The sequence below is a fragment of the Coregonus clupeaformis genome, chromosome 14, assembly GCF_020615455.1.
Source record: "Coregonus clupeaformis isolate EN_2021a chromosome 14, ASM2061545v1, whole genome shotgun sequence".
Taxonomy (NCBI): Eukaryota; Metazoa; Chordata; class Actinopteri; order Salmoniformes; family Salmonidae; genus Coregonus; species Coregonus clupeaformis.
In genome coordinates, this window is record NC_059205.1 from 5,082,544 (window position 1) to 5,095,798 (window position 13,255).

The 13,255-nt window shown below is 47.9% G+C and overlaps 1 protein-coding gene across 1 annotated transcript in view; it reads right to left on the reverse strand.

Moving 5' to 3' along the window:
* Positions 1–510: 510 nt before the first annotated feature.
* The window catches only part of LOC121580628 (collagen alpha-4(IV) chain), a 52,187-nt gene continuing 39,442 nt past the window's right edge, over positions 511–13,255 (reverse strand). Inside the window, exons 37-48 of the mRNA XM_041895604.2 lie at positions 12,453–12,560; positions 11,168–11,278; positions 10,539–10,610; positions 10,016–10,144; positions 9,472–9,579; positions 8,935–9,090; positions 8,677–8,784; positions 8,437–8,580; positions 8,242–8,358; positions 2,372–2,560; positions 1,738–2,021; positions 511–1,491 (exon numbers count right to left, since the gene is read on the reverse strand). Coding sequence (XP_041751538.2) covers positions 1,231–1,491; positions 1,738–2,021; positions 2,372–2,560; positions 8,242–8,358; positions 8,437–8,580; positions 8,677–8,784; positions 8,935–9,090; positions 9,472–9,579; positions 10,016–10,144; positions 10,539–10,610; positions 11,168–11,278; positions 12,453–12,560 — 1,787 coding nt within the window. The 3' untranslated portion in view covers positions 511–1,230. The remainder of the gene's footprint in view (positions 1,492–1,737; positions 2,022–2,371; positions 2,561–8,241; positions 8,359–8,436; positions 8,581–8,676; positions 8,785–8,934; positions 9,091–9,471; positions 9,580–10,015; positions 10,145–10,538; positions 10,611–11,167; positions 11,279–12,452; positions 12,561–13,255) is intronic.

The window sequence follows — 13,255 nt, forward strand, 5'->3', positions numbered from 1 at the left end:
ATAAACAACTTCTCCCGTGGTGCCCCAAATCCTAACGAGTTGATTGTTACATTATTAACTTAAATCGGGTAACAATTAAACATAGTTAGTTGATTCAATAAATAACAGTCATCATATTAATGAAAGTCACGTCACGACTGCACTCTCTGAGCAATCCAGTGTGTTCACATGGCTTACTCCTTTCCCAGTGTCCACTGTCCCTTCCTGGTCTGGGAGGTGCTCAGTGCAGGTTGATCAGTGCTGAACAATTGTGCCTATAGATGGGTTAGCTGACAACGTCACGAAAACAATGCTTGCGCTTTAATGGGGCAGAACGCCGTGTGTTGTTCTGATTCTGGATGGCCAGATAGCTAGCAACAATGACCAAAAGCTGCCATGTGGGGAATCGTAGGTGGCTCGTTTTAATCTTGATGTCTTGTTTTGAGGTGTTTTGACTGATTTCACGTCTATGCTAATATGGCTAAAATTCGCTAGCTAGCTAACCAACAACTGTAACGTATTTGAGAGACATTAAGTGCCCATTGAGCACATTTTTTTATGTTTTCAATAAACATTGGAGACGAAATATAGTTTACATGTTGTCAACAATCTAAGCCAACCCCGTCTGTTTTACCCCATAGTTGCGCACGCGTCGGTTTTGTTGCTAAACAACCAACCCGTCTATGACCTGGCCAATGCCAGCCATCACGAAGTAAGTTAAAGGGATAGTTCAGTGAAATTACATCATCCTCCATACTTGATTGATGTTTCCTTACCTTGAATGTGGTATATGGACTAGTATAGACTGCAATCCACACTATGTTTTTTAAAAACTAGCCACCATGGTCAAAATGGTAGACGGTAGTAGATGATGATTGTATGTATCCCTGACAAGTTGACAAATGTATAAGGTTCAACAGAGAACAACCGACTACCAGGTGGGACTGGGTGCTGACAGGGCTAGCATAGCATTGGGACAGTGATGTAGCGGGGTCGGGGTAGTTTGGCAATCATATTAGGGAGGCAACTTGACTTATGGATGACATAGGAGGTGACGTGGCCTGGGTTGGTCTAGCGATCTGGAGCACATGTATGATGTACCGCTGCCAGCATGGATTCAAATCTGTTCTACTGCTCTTTCAGCACACTCACTCTTCTCTTTCACCTCTATCTCTTTCAATCCAATAAACATACAAAATACCAACAAACAAAACAATCTAAGAAAATAAATATGTGGTGTTCATAAGGTGTTCAGCCCTTGGTGCACACGTGGCAGCGGCTGGCCTGCTGTCGCTGTTGATCGGCGGCCTTCAACACGCTAGGGACGGGGACGGGGCCAAACTGCTCGGCCAGGGAAACATGGGTCAGCCAGAAGCTGTAGACGTTGGCGAAGTAGTGGCATGTGCCCCGCGGACCCTGGCACTCCACGAAGGGCTGGGCACGGAAGTCTCGCAGGCAGCTGCCGGATGAGCTCAGAGACTGGCCGCCACCCTCGTCGCCCGCTCCAGAGTGCTGGAGAGAGGAGAGGATAGTGTGAGCGAAACACAGTCATATACACACACTCTATTCAGATAAAGCACACACACACCTACATCAAAACACAACTTTGCACACAATACAGACACACACACACACACACATTTTACATTTTAGTCATTTAGCAGACGCTGTTATCCAGAGCGACTTACAGTTAGTGAGTGCATACATTTTCATACACACACAGAGAGATCCCCCCCCCCACCACCACCACACACTCACCATGAGGAAGGAGTAACCAGCCCACAGACTCCTCCATCCAGGGGGGCAGGTGGGGGCGATGTAATCCTGGCTGTGCACCGCCACGGCCGGCGAGGGCGTCTCACACACGGCACAGCGGCTGATATGGGCGCGGATGTCGCGGCCCGACACGGGCATCATGGGCACGGCGGCGGTGGTGGAGAGCCAGTAGGACTTGTCGTTGCGGCTGGCATAGTCACAGGTACCTGTGTTGCAGTAGGAGAAGGGCATGGTGCTGAAGACACGCAGACAGGAGCCGGCCTGACCTGGGGGGGGAGAGGAGAGCAAGAGAGAGAGTGGAGGGGGGAGGGAGAGAGACAGTGAATCAGGGTTGGGGTCAATTCCTTTTTTAATTCAGCCAATTCAGGAACTGAAATTCCAATTCCAATACTATTTATTTCTCATAGGAACATTTTAATTTCAGTTTACTTCCTGAATTGACTGAACTGAAAAGGAATTGACCCCAACCATGATGTGAATACATTGAAAGACAGACGTGAATACATTGATGAGCAGACACAAAATGGAGATACCTTATTAGTTATTATCCCCTCCCTCCCACACCACCCCTACCCTCGATCCACCCCTCCACACACATCTAGTGGTTCATACGTACCCAGGTCCTGTGTGTGTGCTCTCTCCTGTCCCTCCAGGTAGAGCAGGCTGTAGCCGGTCCACAGGGGGCTGCTGCCCTCGGGACACACAGGGACCTCCACCGACTGGCTGTGGATCACCAGCAGGAAGCCTGAACTCACAGAGCCAGTGGAGCCGGGGTAGCCACGGTCACCCTGAGAACCCGGAGGACCTGTGGGGAGTGGGAGTGCATGTGTTTACACCGAAGGAGGTTAGTATACTGCATTATGTTGAGGTCCACGGTGAGACGGCTTAAGTCTTACTTCTGTTACTATTTGTTAGATAGTCTGTCTCTCTGTGTGTCTCTGTGTGTCTCTGTGTGTGTGTGTGTGTGTGTCTGGGAGTTGAGTTGGCTCCTGGAGTGAGTAGTCATGCTGTACTTCGCTCCGCAGGTAATATGACACATTACATTACAATGGAACGATTTGATTAGTGTAATGTTAGCTAGCTACAGTGAGGGAAAAAAGTATTTGATCCCCTGCTGATTTTGTACGTTTGCCCACTGACAAAGACATGATCAGTCTATAATTTGAATGGTAGGTTTATTTGAACAGTGAGAGACAGAATAACAACAAAAAAATCCAGAAAAACGCATGTCAAAAATGTTATAAATTGATTTGCATTTTAATGAGGGAAACAAGTATTTGACCCCTCTGCAAAACATGACTTAGTACTTGGCAAAACCCTTGTTGGCAATCACAGAGGTCAGACGTTTCTTGTAGTTGGCCACCAGGTTTGCACACATCTCAGGAGGGATTTTGTCGCACTCCTCTTTGCAGATCTTTTCCAAGTCATTAAGGTTTAGAGGCTGACGTTTGGCAACTCGAACCTTCAGCTCCCTCCACAGATTTCCTATGGGATTAATGTGCTTCTGTTTGAGCCACTCCTTTGTTGCCTTGGCCGTGTGTTTTGGGTCATTGTCATGCTGGAATACCCATCCACAACCCATTTTCAATGCCCTGGCTGAGGGAAGGAGGTTCTCACCTAAGATTTGACGGTACATGGCCCCGTCCATCTTCCCTTTGATGCGGTGAAGTTGTCCTGTCCCTTAGCAGAAAAACACCCCGAAAGCATAATGTTTCCACCTCCATGTTTGACAGTGGGGATGGTGTTCTTGGGGTCATAAGCAGCATTCCTCCTCCTCCAAACATGGCGAGTTGAGTTGATGCCAAAGAGCTCCATTTTGGTCTCATCTGACCACAACACTTTCACCCAGTTCTCCTCTGAATCATTCAGATGTTCATTGGCAAATGTCAGACGGGCCTGTATATGTGCTTTCTTGAGCAGGGGGACCTTGCGGGCGCTGCAGGATTTCAGTCCTTCACGGTGTAGTGTGTTACCAATTGTTTTCTTGGTGACTATGGTCCCAGCTGCCTTGAGATCATTGACAAGATCCTCCTGTGTAGTTCTGGGCTGATTCCTCACCGTTCTCATGATCATTGCAACTCCACGAGGTGAGATCTTGCATGGAGCCCCAGGCCGAGGGAGATTGACAGTTCTTTTGTGTTTTTTCCATTTGCGAATAATCGCACCAACTGTTGTCACCTTCTCACCAAGCTGCTTGGCGATGGTCTTGTAGCCCATTCCAGCCTTGTGTAGGTCTACAATCTTGTCCCTGACATCCTTGGAGAGGTCTTTGGTCTTGGCCATGGTGGAGAGTTTGGAATCTGATTGATTGATTGCTTCTGTGAACAGGTGTCTTTTATACAGGTAACAAACTGAGATTAGGAGCACTCCCTTTAAGAGTGTGCTCCTAATCTCAGCTCGTTATCTGTACAAAAGACACCTGGGAGCCAGAAATCTTTCTGATTGAGAGGGGGTCAAATACTTATTTCCCTCATTAAAATGCAAATCAATTTCTAACATTTTTGACATGTGTTTTTCTGGATTTTGTTGTTGTTATTCTGTCTCTCACTGTTCAAATAAACCTACCATTAAAATTATAGACTGATCATTTCTTTGTCAGTGGGCAAACGTACAAAATCAGCAGGGGATCAAATACTTTTTTCCCTCACTGTACATAGTTGTCTTTGTAACAAAGATAAAGGTGTAGTATAGAGAAACTATCGAGGTTAGCTAGCCAGCTACATTCGTTCGCAGCGACGCCGTTTTTTCAAACAAAGTCAACACCGCAGCCATTGCTAGCTAGCCACCACTACCAGCTAGCAGTACTGTAGCAACTAAATACAATATCATTTTAGTCAATGAGAATTTGACAACGTAAGGCTTCACTTTCTGAACATTCGAGATGAGTAGTCCACTTGTGTAGCTAGCATGACTGACTTTGTGCTAGCTAGCCAACGTTTAATTATTTATGCGTTATGAAAGGAACTAGACACGGACACAAATGATCTGTTTAGTGTGTTAACACACTATTGGTAGTTTGTTGTAACCAAGTATTGGTGCTAAACCGTGTGTTATTGGATGCTAGCATGCTAGTTAGCTTTGGCGTCATAGGATACGGTGCCCTGGGCAGTTTTCACAGAAGAATACAGTACCAAGTTAGCTAGCTGAATAAACTAAGTTAGAGTCTATTCCTAGAAAAACATTGAACCACTGTAGTTTACAACAATTATAATTTCTAAAGTGGAAGTTGGGAGAGTTATATTTGAGTGTTTCAGTGAAAGGTAAGTGAGGGAGGCCCCGCTCTCTCGCTTCCCCAGATGTTTAGTTAATTTTATTCCGATCTCTTTTGCATTATTGTAGCCTTTTCTGTAGCCTGTCAACTTGTGTCTGTCTATCCCTGTTCTCTCCTCTCCTCTCTGCACAGGCCATACAAACGCTTCACACCGCGTGGCTGCTGCCACTCTACTCTGGTGGTCCCTGCGCGCACGACCCACGTGGAGTTTCAGGTCTCCGGAAGCCTCTGGAACTGCCGTTCTGCGGCAAACAAGGCAGAGTTAATCCCAGCCTATGCTACCCTCCAGTCCCTCGACTTCTTGGCGCTGATGGAAACATGGATTACCACAGAAAACACTGCTACTCCTACTGCTCTTTCCTCGGCTGATCATGTGTTCTCGCATACCCCGAGAGCATCTGGTCAGTGCGGCGGTGGCACAGGAATCTTCATTTCTCCCAAGTGGACATTCTCTCTTTTCCCCCTGACCTATCTGTCTATCTCCTCATTTGAATTCCATGCTGTCACAGTCACTAGCCCATTCAAGCTTAACATCCGTGTCATTTATCGCCCTCCAGGTTCCCTTGGAGAGTTCATCAATGAGCTTGACGCCTTGATAAGTTCCTTTCCTGAGGATGGCTCACCCCTCACAGTTCTGGGTGACTTTAACCTCCCTACGTCTGCCTTTGACTCATTTCTCTCTGCCTCCTTCTTTCCACTCCTTTCCTCTTTTGACCTCACCCTCTCACCTCTTTTGACCTCACCCTCTCACCCCCCCCCCCTACTCACAAGGCAGGCAATACGCTTGACCTCATCTTTACTAGATGCTGTTCTTCTACTAATCTCACTGCAACTCCCCTCCAAGTCTCCGACCACTACTTTGTATCCTTTTCTCTCTCGCTCTCATCCAACACTACTCACTCTGCCCCTACTCAGATGGTAATGTGCCGTCGCAACCTTCGCTCTCTCTCTCCCGCTACTCTCTCCTCTTCCATCGCTACTCCTCTAATTTCATCCCTCTGCTAAATCCTTCTCCCTCCGATCTCCTGATTCTGCCTCCTCAACCCTCCTCTCCTCCCTTTCTGCATCTTTTGACTCTCTATGTCCCCTATCCTCCCGGCCGGCTCGGTCCTCCCCTCCTGCTCCGTGGCTTGACGACTCATTGCGAGCTCACAGAACAGGGCTCCGGGCAGCCGGGCGGAAATGGAGGAAAACTAGACTCCCTGCGGACCTGTCATCTTCCACTCCCTCCTCTCTCCATTTTCTTCCTCTGTTTCTGCTGCTAAAGCCACTTTCTACCACTCTAAATTTCAAGCCTCTGCCTCTAACCCTAGGAAGCTCTTTTCCACTTTATCCTCCTCCTCCTCCTCCTCCTCCCCCTGTGGATGACTTTGTCAACCATTTTGAAAAGAAGGTTAACGACATCCGATCCTCATTTATTAAGTCAAATGACACCACTGGTCCTGCTCACACTGCCCTACCCTTTGACTTCTTTCTCCCCTCTCTCTCCAGATAAAATCTTGCGACTTGTGACGGCCAGCCGCCCAACAACCTGCCCGCTTGACCCTATCCCCTCCTCTCTTCTCCAGACCATTTCCGGAGACCTTCTCCCTTACCGCACCTCGCTCATCAACTCATCCTTGACCGCTGGCTATGTCCCTTCCGTCTTCAAGAGAGCGAGAGTTGCACCCCTCCTCAAAAAACCTACCCTCGATCCCTCCGATGTCAACAACAACAGACCAGTATCCCTTCTTTCTTTTCTCTCCAAAACTCTTGAGGGTGCCATCTCTAGCCAACTCTCCTGCTATCTCTCTCAGAATGACCTTCTTGATCCAAACCAGTCAGGTTTCTAGACTGGTCATTCAACTGAGACTGCTCTTCTCTGTATCACGGAGGCTCTCCGCACTGCTAAAGCTAACTCTCTCTCCTCTGCTCTTGTCCTTCTAGACCTATCCGCCGTCTTTGATACTGTGAACCATCAGATCCTCCTCTCCACCCTCTCCAAGTTGGGCATCTCCGGCGCTGCTCATTCTTGGATTGCATCCTACCTGACAGGTCGCTCCTACCAGGTGGTGTGGCGAGAATCTGTCTCCGCACCACGTGCTCTCACCACTGGTGTCCCCCAGGGCTCAGTTCTAGGCCCTCTCCTATTCTCTCTATACACCAAGTCACTTGGCTCTGTCATATCCTCACATGGTCTCTCCTATCATTGCTACGCAGACGACACACAATTAACTTTCTCCTTTCCCCCTTCTGATAACCAGGTGGCGAATCGCATCTCTGCATGTCTGGCAGACATATCAGTGTGGATGTCGGATCACCACCTCAAGCAGAACCTCAGCAAGACAGAGCTGCTCTTCCTCCCGGGGAAGGACTGCCCGCTCCATGATCTCGCCATCACGGTTGACAACTCCATTGTGTCCTCCTCCCAGAGTGCAAAGAACCTTGGCGTTCTCCAATAACATCAAAGCGGTGACCCGATCCTGCAGGTTCATGCTCTACAACATTCGCAGAGTACGACCCTACCTTACACAGAAAGTGGCACAGGTCCTAATCCAGGCAACTCGCAGTTGGCTGGGCTCCCTGCCTGTGCCATTAAACCCCTACAACTTATCCAGAACGCTGCAGCCCGTCTGGTGTTCAACCTTCCCAAGTTCTCTCATGTCACCCCGCTCCTCCGCACACTCCACTGGCTTCCAGTTGAAGCTTGCATCTACCACAAAACCATGGTGCTTGCCTACGGAGCTGTGAGGGGAACGGCACCTCCTTATCTTCAGGCTCTGATCAGACCCTACACCCAAACGAGGGCACTACGTTCATCCACCTCTGGCCTGCTAGCCCCCCTACCTCTACGGAAGCACAGTTCCCGCTCAGCCCAGTCAAAGCTATTCGCTGCTCTGGCACCCCAATGGTGGAACAAGCTCCCCCACGACGCCAGAACAGCGGAGTCACTGATCACCTTCCGGAGACACTTGAAACCCTACCTCTTTAAGGAATACCTGGAATAGTCTAACAGTAATCCTTCTACACCCCCCCTCCCCAGTAGTGGTTGTCCCACTGGCTATCCTAAGTTGAATGCACCAGTTTGTAAGTCGCTCTGGATAAGAGCGTCTGCTAAATGACTGTCTGTGTGTGTGTGTGTGTGTGTGTGTGTCTGTGTGTGTGTGTGTGTCTGTGTGTCTGTGTGTGTCTGTGTGTCTGTGTGTGTCTGTGTGTGTGTGTGTGTGTGTGTTTACCCTGATGTCCCACAAAACCTTGCTGTCCTTGATCGCCTGGGTCTCCTAAAGGTCCAGGTGGACCTGGAGGTCCGTTTCTCCCTGGGGGCCCTCGTGACCCAGCAGGGCCCTTAGGACCTAGAGAGAATGACACCACCAGTCAGTCAGTGTGAAAGTAACACACACACACACCTCATGTTTCTGTAGGTCACCTACCACGAGGCCCAGGGTTCCCACTGGGCCCAGCATTTCCCGTGGGCCCATTCGGACCTGATGATCCTGAGGGGCCTTGGATCCCACATTGGGGTTCCTGAGTGGTAACGGTACCATCCAAAACCCGACCGGGGTGGCCTTTGGGACCTGCAGGGGGATACAAAGTAACCTCATTGTCAGAAGAACAGGACAGGCTAAACAGCTAGAATTGTCTCAGTTATCTCTATTGGTCTCAGTGCTCACCTGCGTCCCCAGGTCTGCCTTTGTCACCTTTGGGCCCCAGAAGGCCGTAGGCGCCTGGACGACCTTGTGGTCCGTTGGGGCCCATGTGACCCACAGGGCCTCTGGCACCTATCAGAAAATAACATTAGGCACCAAACAGATAAAATAAATCAGGGAGGGACTACCTCGACCTGCCCAATAAAAATAAAAACATTTTTGTTTCCATTGTGAAATATTTTACACCGTTTTCTGTTTCGGAGTTGTGTGTTATGTGGTTACCTTTGGGTCCTTGTGGTCCTGAGTAGTCTGTTGGCCCTAGGGGTCCTGGGGGGCCTCTCTGTCCTTTATGGCCATCGGGCCCTGGTGGCCCTTGGGGGCCTTGGTCTCCTGGGGAGGGCACTGCAGTACCAGCAGGACCCGGTTCACCGGGTGGTCCTGAAAACACTCAAATACTGAGACAAGAAAAACACACAGAAACACCTAACACCTGGTACACACTGACAGACATCTGACACCTGGTACACACTGACAGACATCTGACACCTGGTACACACTGACAGACATCTGACACCTGGTACACACTGACAGACATCTGACACCTGGTACACACTGACAGACATCTGACACCTGGTACACACTGACAGACATCTGACACCTGGTACACACTGACAGACATCTGACACCTGGTACACACTGACAGACATCTGACACCTGGTACCCACTGACAGACATCTGACACCTGGTACACACTGACAGACATCTGACACCTGGTACACACTGACAGACAGACAGGCTCACGCACACACACGCACACACCTGGAGGTCCATGAATGCCTTCGTATCCTGGGTCTCCGTTGGGTCCTCTGTGACATTCTGTGCACTCTTCACCTGAACCACCGGGCTCACCAGGGAGTCCTGGGAGTCCTGGGTGACATTACACATTCAATCAACCCCACAGGAGTCATACAGTAGCTAACATCATGTCAAAAACCCATCCACTCAACAGCAATTCCATGCAACACTCATCTGTACCCCACTCCACCGGGGAACTACACAGCAATGACACAGTACATTCTGTATCTAATGTATAGAAACTTAAAAGAAAATCACACAGTGTAAGTTTTTGCTTTGTCATTACGGGGTATCAATTTTAGAATAAGGCTGTAAAGTAACAAAATGTGGAAAAAGTCAAGGGGTCTGAATACTTTCCCGAATGCACTGCATATAAAGTTAAAAGAAAATCAACACCAACCTTTTTGCTACATTCCAACGCATGGTGATCTCTTACATGGCATAATCAATCATGCAATTACTAACTCTTGAAAAGCACGTTTCCACTCATGACTGATACAAACAGTACCAAGGTTGCCTTGAGGGCCCATTAGGCCTTTTGGTCCGGGGTAAGAAGATCCCGGGGGTCCCTGGGGTCCTGTGTGGCCTTTGACTCCGGGGTACCCAGTTGGCCCTGGTGGGCCCGACACATCTGGTCCTGAGAGAGTGAGATGATGCATAAGGGACTACTGGTATCTGTTTTTATTAGAACATACTTTACCTGGATTTATAAATAATATATATTTACAGTGGGGGAAAAAAGTATTTAGTCAGCCACCAATTGTGCAAGTTCTCCCACTTAAAAAGATGAGAGAGGCCTGTAATTTTCATCATAGGTACACGTCAACTATGACAGACAAAATGAGAAAAAAAAATCCAGAAAATCTCATTTTGTCTGTCATAGTTGACGTGTACCTATGATGAAAATTACAGGCCTCATCTTTTTAAGTGGGAGAACTTGCACAATTGGTGGCTGAATAAATACTTTTTTCCCCCACTGTATATATATTATTTATTGAGAGTTATTTATTGATAATTGTATGTCCCCTCACCTCTTGCTCCCTTCTCTCCTTTCTGACCTTGTAGCCCGTTCAGACCATGTAGACCTGGGGGTCCCGGGGACCCTGTGGAGAAATTCACATCAAGTCAATCCCATATACATCAAAACCATGCCCGGGTCAACTGTACAAGTGTACATGTATACCATTGTCAGCTTAATGTTTTTGATTGCTAGGTAAATGAGTCCGGCCAGCTGTCTAAACCTTGTAGTAATCATGGCCGAATTACCGACCGGGCACGGGGCCCCGACCTCCAGGGGGCCCCTATTGACTGTTTAAGTCACTCTCACCCAGATATTGGATGAACATGGCATAAATCATGGCAACATGTAGAATTGCAGGAAATTAGCTTTAAAACTACAACAATGTTTTCCAAATGTGTAGAATTGCAAAGATTTTTTTTTTTTTTAAACTGCATAATTTTCTCTATTCATGTCAAAATGTGTAGAATTGCAGGAAATTAACTTTGAAATAGCATTATTTTTCTCTCTGTCGCCAAGAGGGGGGGTGGGGGGGGGAACTTAAATGTTTTGCCCGAGGTGAGGGGGCCCCCCAACCAAATCTTAGGGCCCCTAAAAGGCTAGGGCCTGTCACTATGTGGCACGTAGGTTGGGTCTTAGTACCTGGGGGACCGGGCGGTCCAGGATTGCCCTTGGGGCCTTGAGTTCCGAGAAATCCTCCAGGAGGCCCTGGGGAACCTGGACGACCCGGCGGACCTGAAGGACCAGGGAAACCTGCACACACACAAACAAACACAAACTTTAGCATCTAAATGTTTACACATGTAGACACTAAACAAGCATACAGTGAGGGAAAACAGTATTTGATCCCCTGCTGATTTTGTACGTTTGCCCACTGACAAAGAAATGATCAGTCTATAATTTTAATGGTAGGTTTATTTGAACAGTGAGAGACAGAATAACAACAAAAACATCCAGAAAAACGTATGTCAAAAATGTTATAAATTGATTTGCATTTTAATGAGGGAAATAAGTATTTGACCCCCTCTCAATCAGAAAGATTTCTGCCTCCCAGGTGTCTTTTATACAGGTAACGAGCTGAGATTAGGAGCACACTCTTAATGGAGGTGGAAACATTATGCTTTGGGGGTGTTTTTCTGCTAAGAGGACAGGACAACTTCACCGCATCAAAGGGACGATGGACGGGGCCATGTACCGTCAAATCCTTCCCTCAGCCAGGGCATTGAAAATGGGTCGTGGATGGGTATTCCAACATGACAATGACTCAAAACACACGGCCAAGGCAACAAAGGAGTGGCTCAAGAAGAAGCACATTAAGGTCCTGGAGTGGCCTAGCCAGTCTCCAGACCTTAATCCCATAGAAAATCTGTGGAGGGAGCTGAAGGTTCGAGTTGCCAAACGTCAGCCTCGAAACCTTAATGACTTGGAGAAGATCTGAAAAGAGGAGTGGGACAAAATCCCTCCTGAGATGTGTGCAAACCTGGTGGCCAACTACAAGAAACGTCTGAACTCTGTGATTGCCAACAAGGGTTTTGCCACCAAGTACTAAGTCATGTTTTGCAGAGGGGTCTCAAATACTTATTTCCCTCATTATAATGAAAATCAATTCATAACATTTTTGACATGTGTTTTTCTGGATGTTTTTGTTGTTATTCTGTCTCTCACTGTTCAAATAAACCTACCATTAAAATTATAGACTGATCATTTCTTTGTCAGTGGGCAAACGTACAAAATCAGCAGAGGATCAAATACTTTTTTCCCTCACCGTATATACATTCATGAAATGTCTTGTACCCTGTCCTAAGGAGAAAATATGAAATGTCTTGTACCCTGTCCTAAGGAGAAAATATGAAATGTCTTGTACCCTGTCCTAAGGAGAAAATATTAAATGAGTGACATACAGAAGGGGACTTTAGTGGTCCATTACCTGGGCCTCCCAGTGGGCCTTGGGCTCCTCGGACACCAGGGTCTCCAAGTGGTCCTGGTGGTCCTCTGGGTCCTTGGTCCCCTGGCTCTCCTGGGTCCCCCTTTGAAGCTATAGAGTGAAGAGGACCAAACATTTATAGTCACTTTCCCACAAATTCTGGTTGGGAGGTTCCCAGAATCAGGAAGAAAATAAGGAAATCCGGAATCCTCCAACCAGGATTTCTGGAAAAGTTACCGGTATTTTGCAACCCTAGGACCAATCACACCTGCACATACCTTCTAGGAGTGTGAATCACTCCCCAAACACAAACTTCACATTTTGAAGTGAACACATATACAGTAATAACTGGAGGCGGGAGACTGACTGGGAACAGCAGCAGACTGGGAAAAACAGCAGCGGATTGGAAAGAGTTAAGAGCTGACCTGGGAAGGCACCTCATCTTCCCCCAGGAGATTGTCAGCACAACACTCAGACCAGACCTGCCAATCTGGTCAAGGAGCACCAAGAACATGTAAATGCTCATGCTAGTGACTCCATGGGAAGAGAGCATCAAGGAAGCGGTTGATGTGCCAGACACTCGTGGATGAATGCACTGACAAGGGATGGAAGGCCAAGTGTAGAAGTTGGGGCATGAGTTTCCCCAGGCCACTAAGGATTCTCTGAGTAAAGGGAAAACAGCATTAGAAGATCTGTTGCATAGCTAGGCAGGGGGGGGGCATGGTAATGGCTGTGGCTGAAGAGAGGGGAGCAGTAGGTGATCCACCTGGCTCAGATGGGGCCTGATCAACCCGATCGGCGCACCC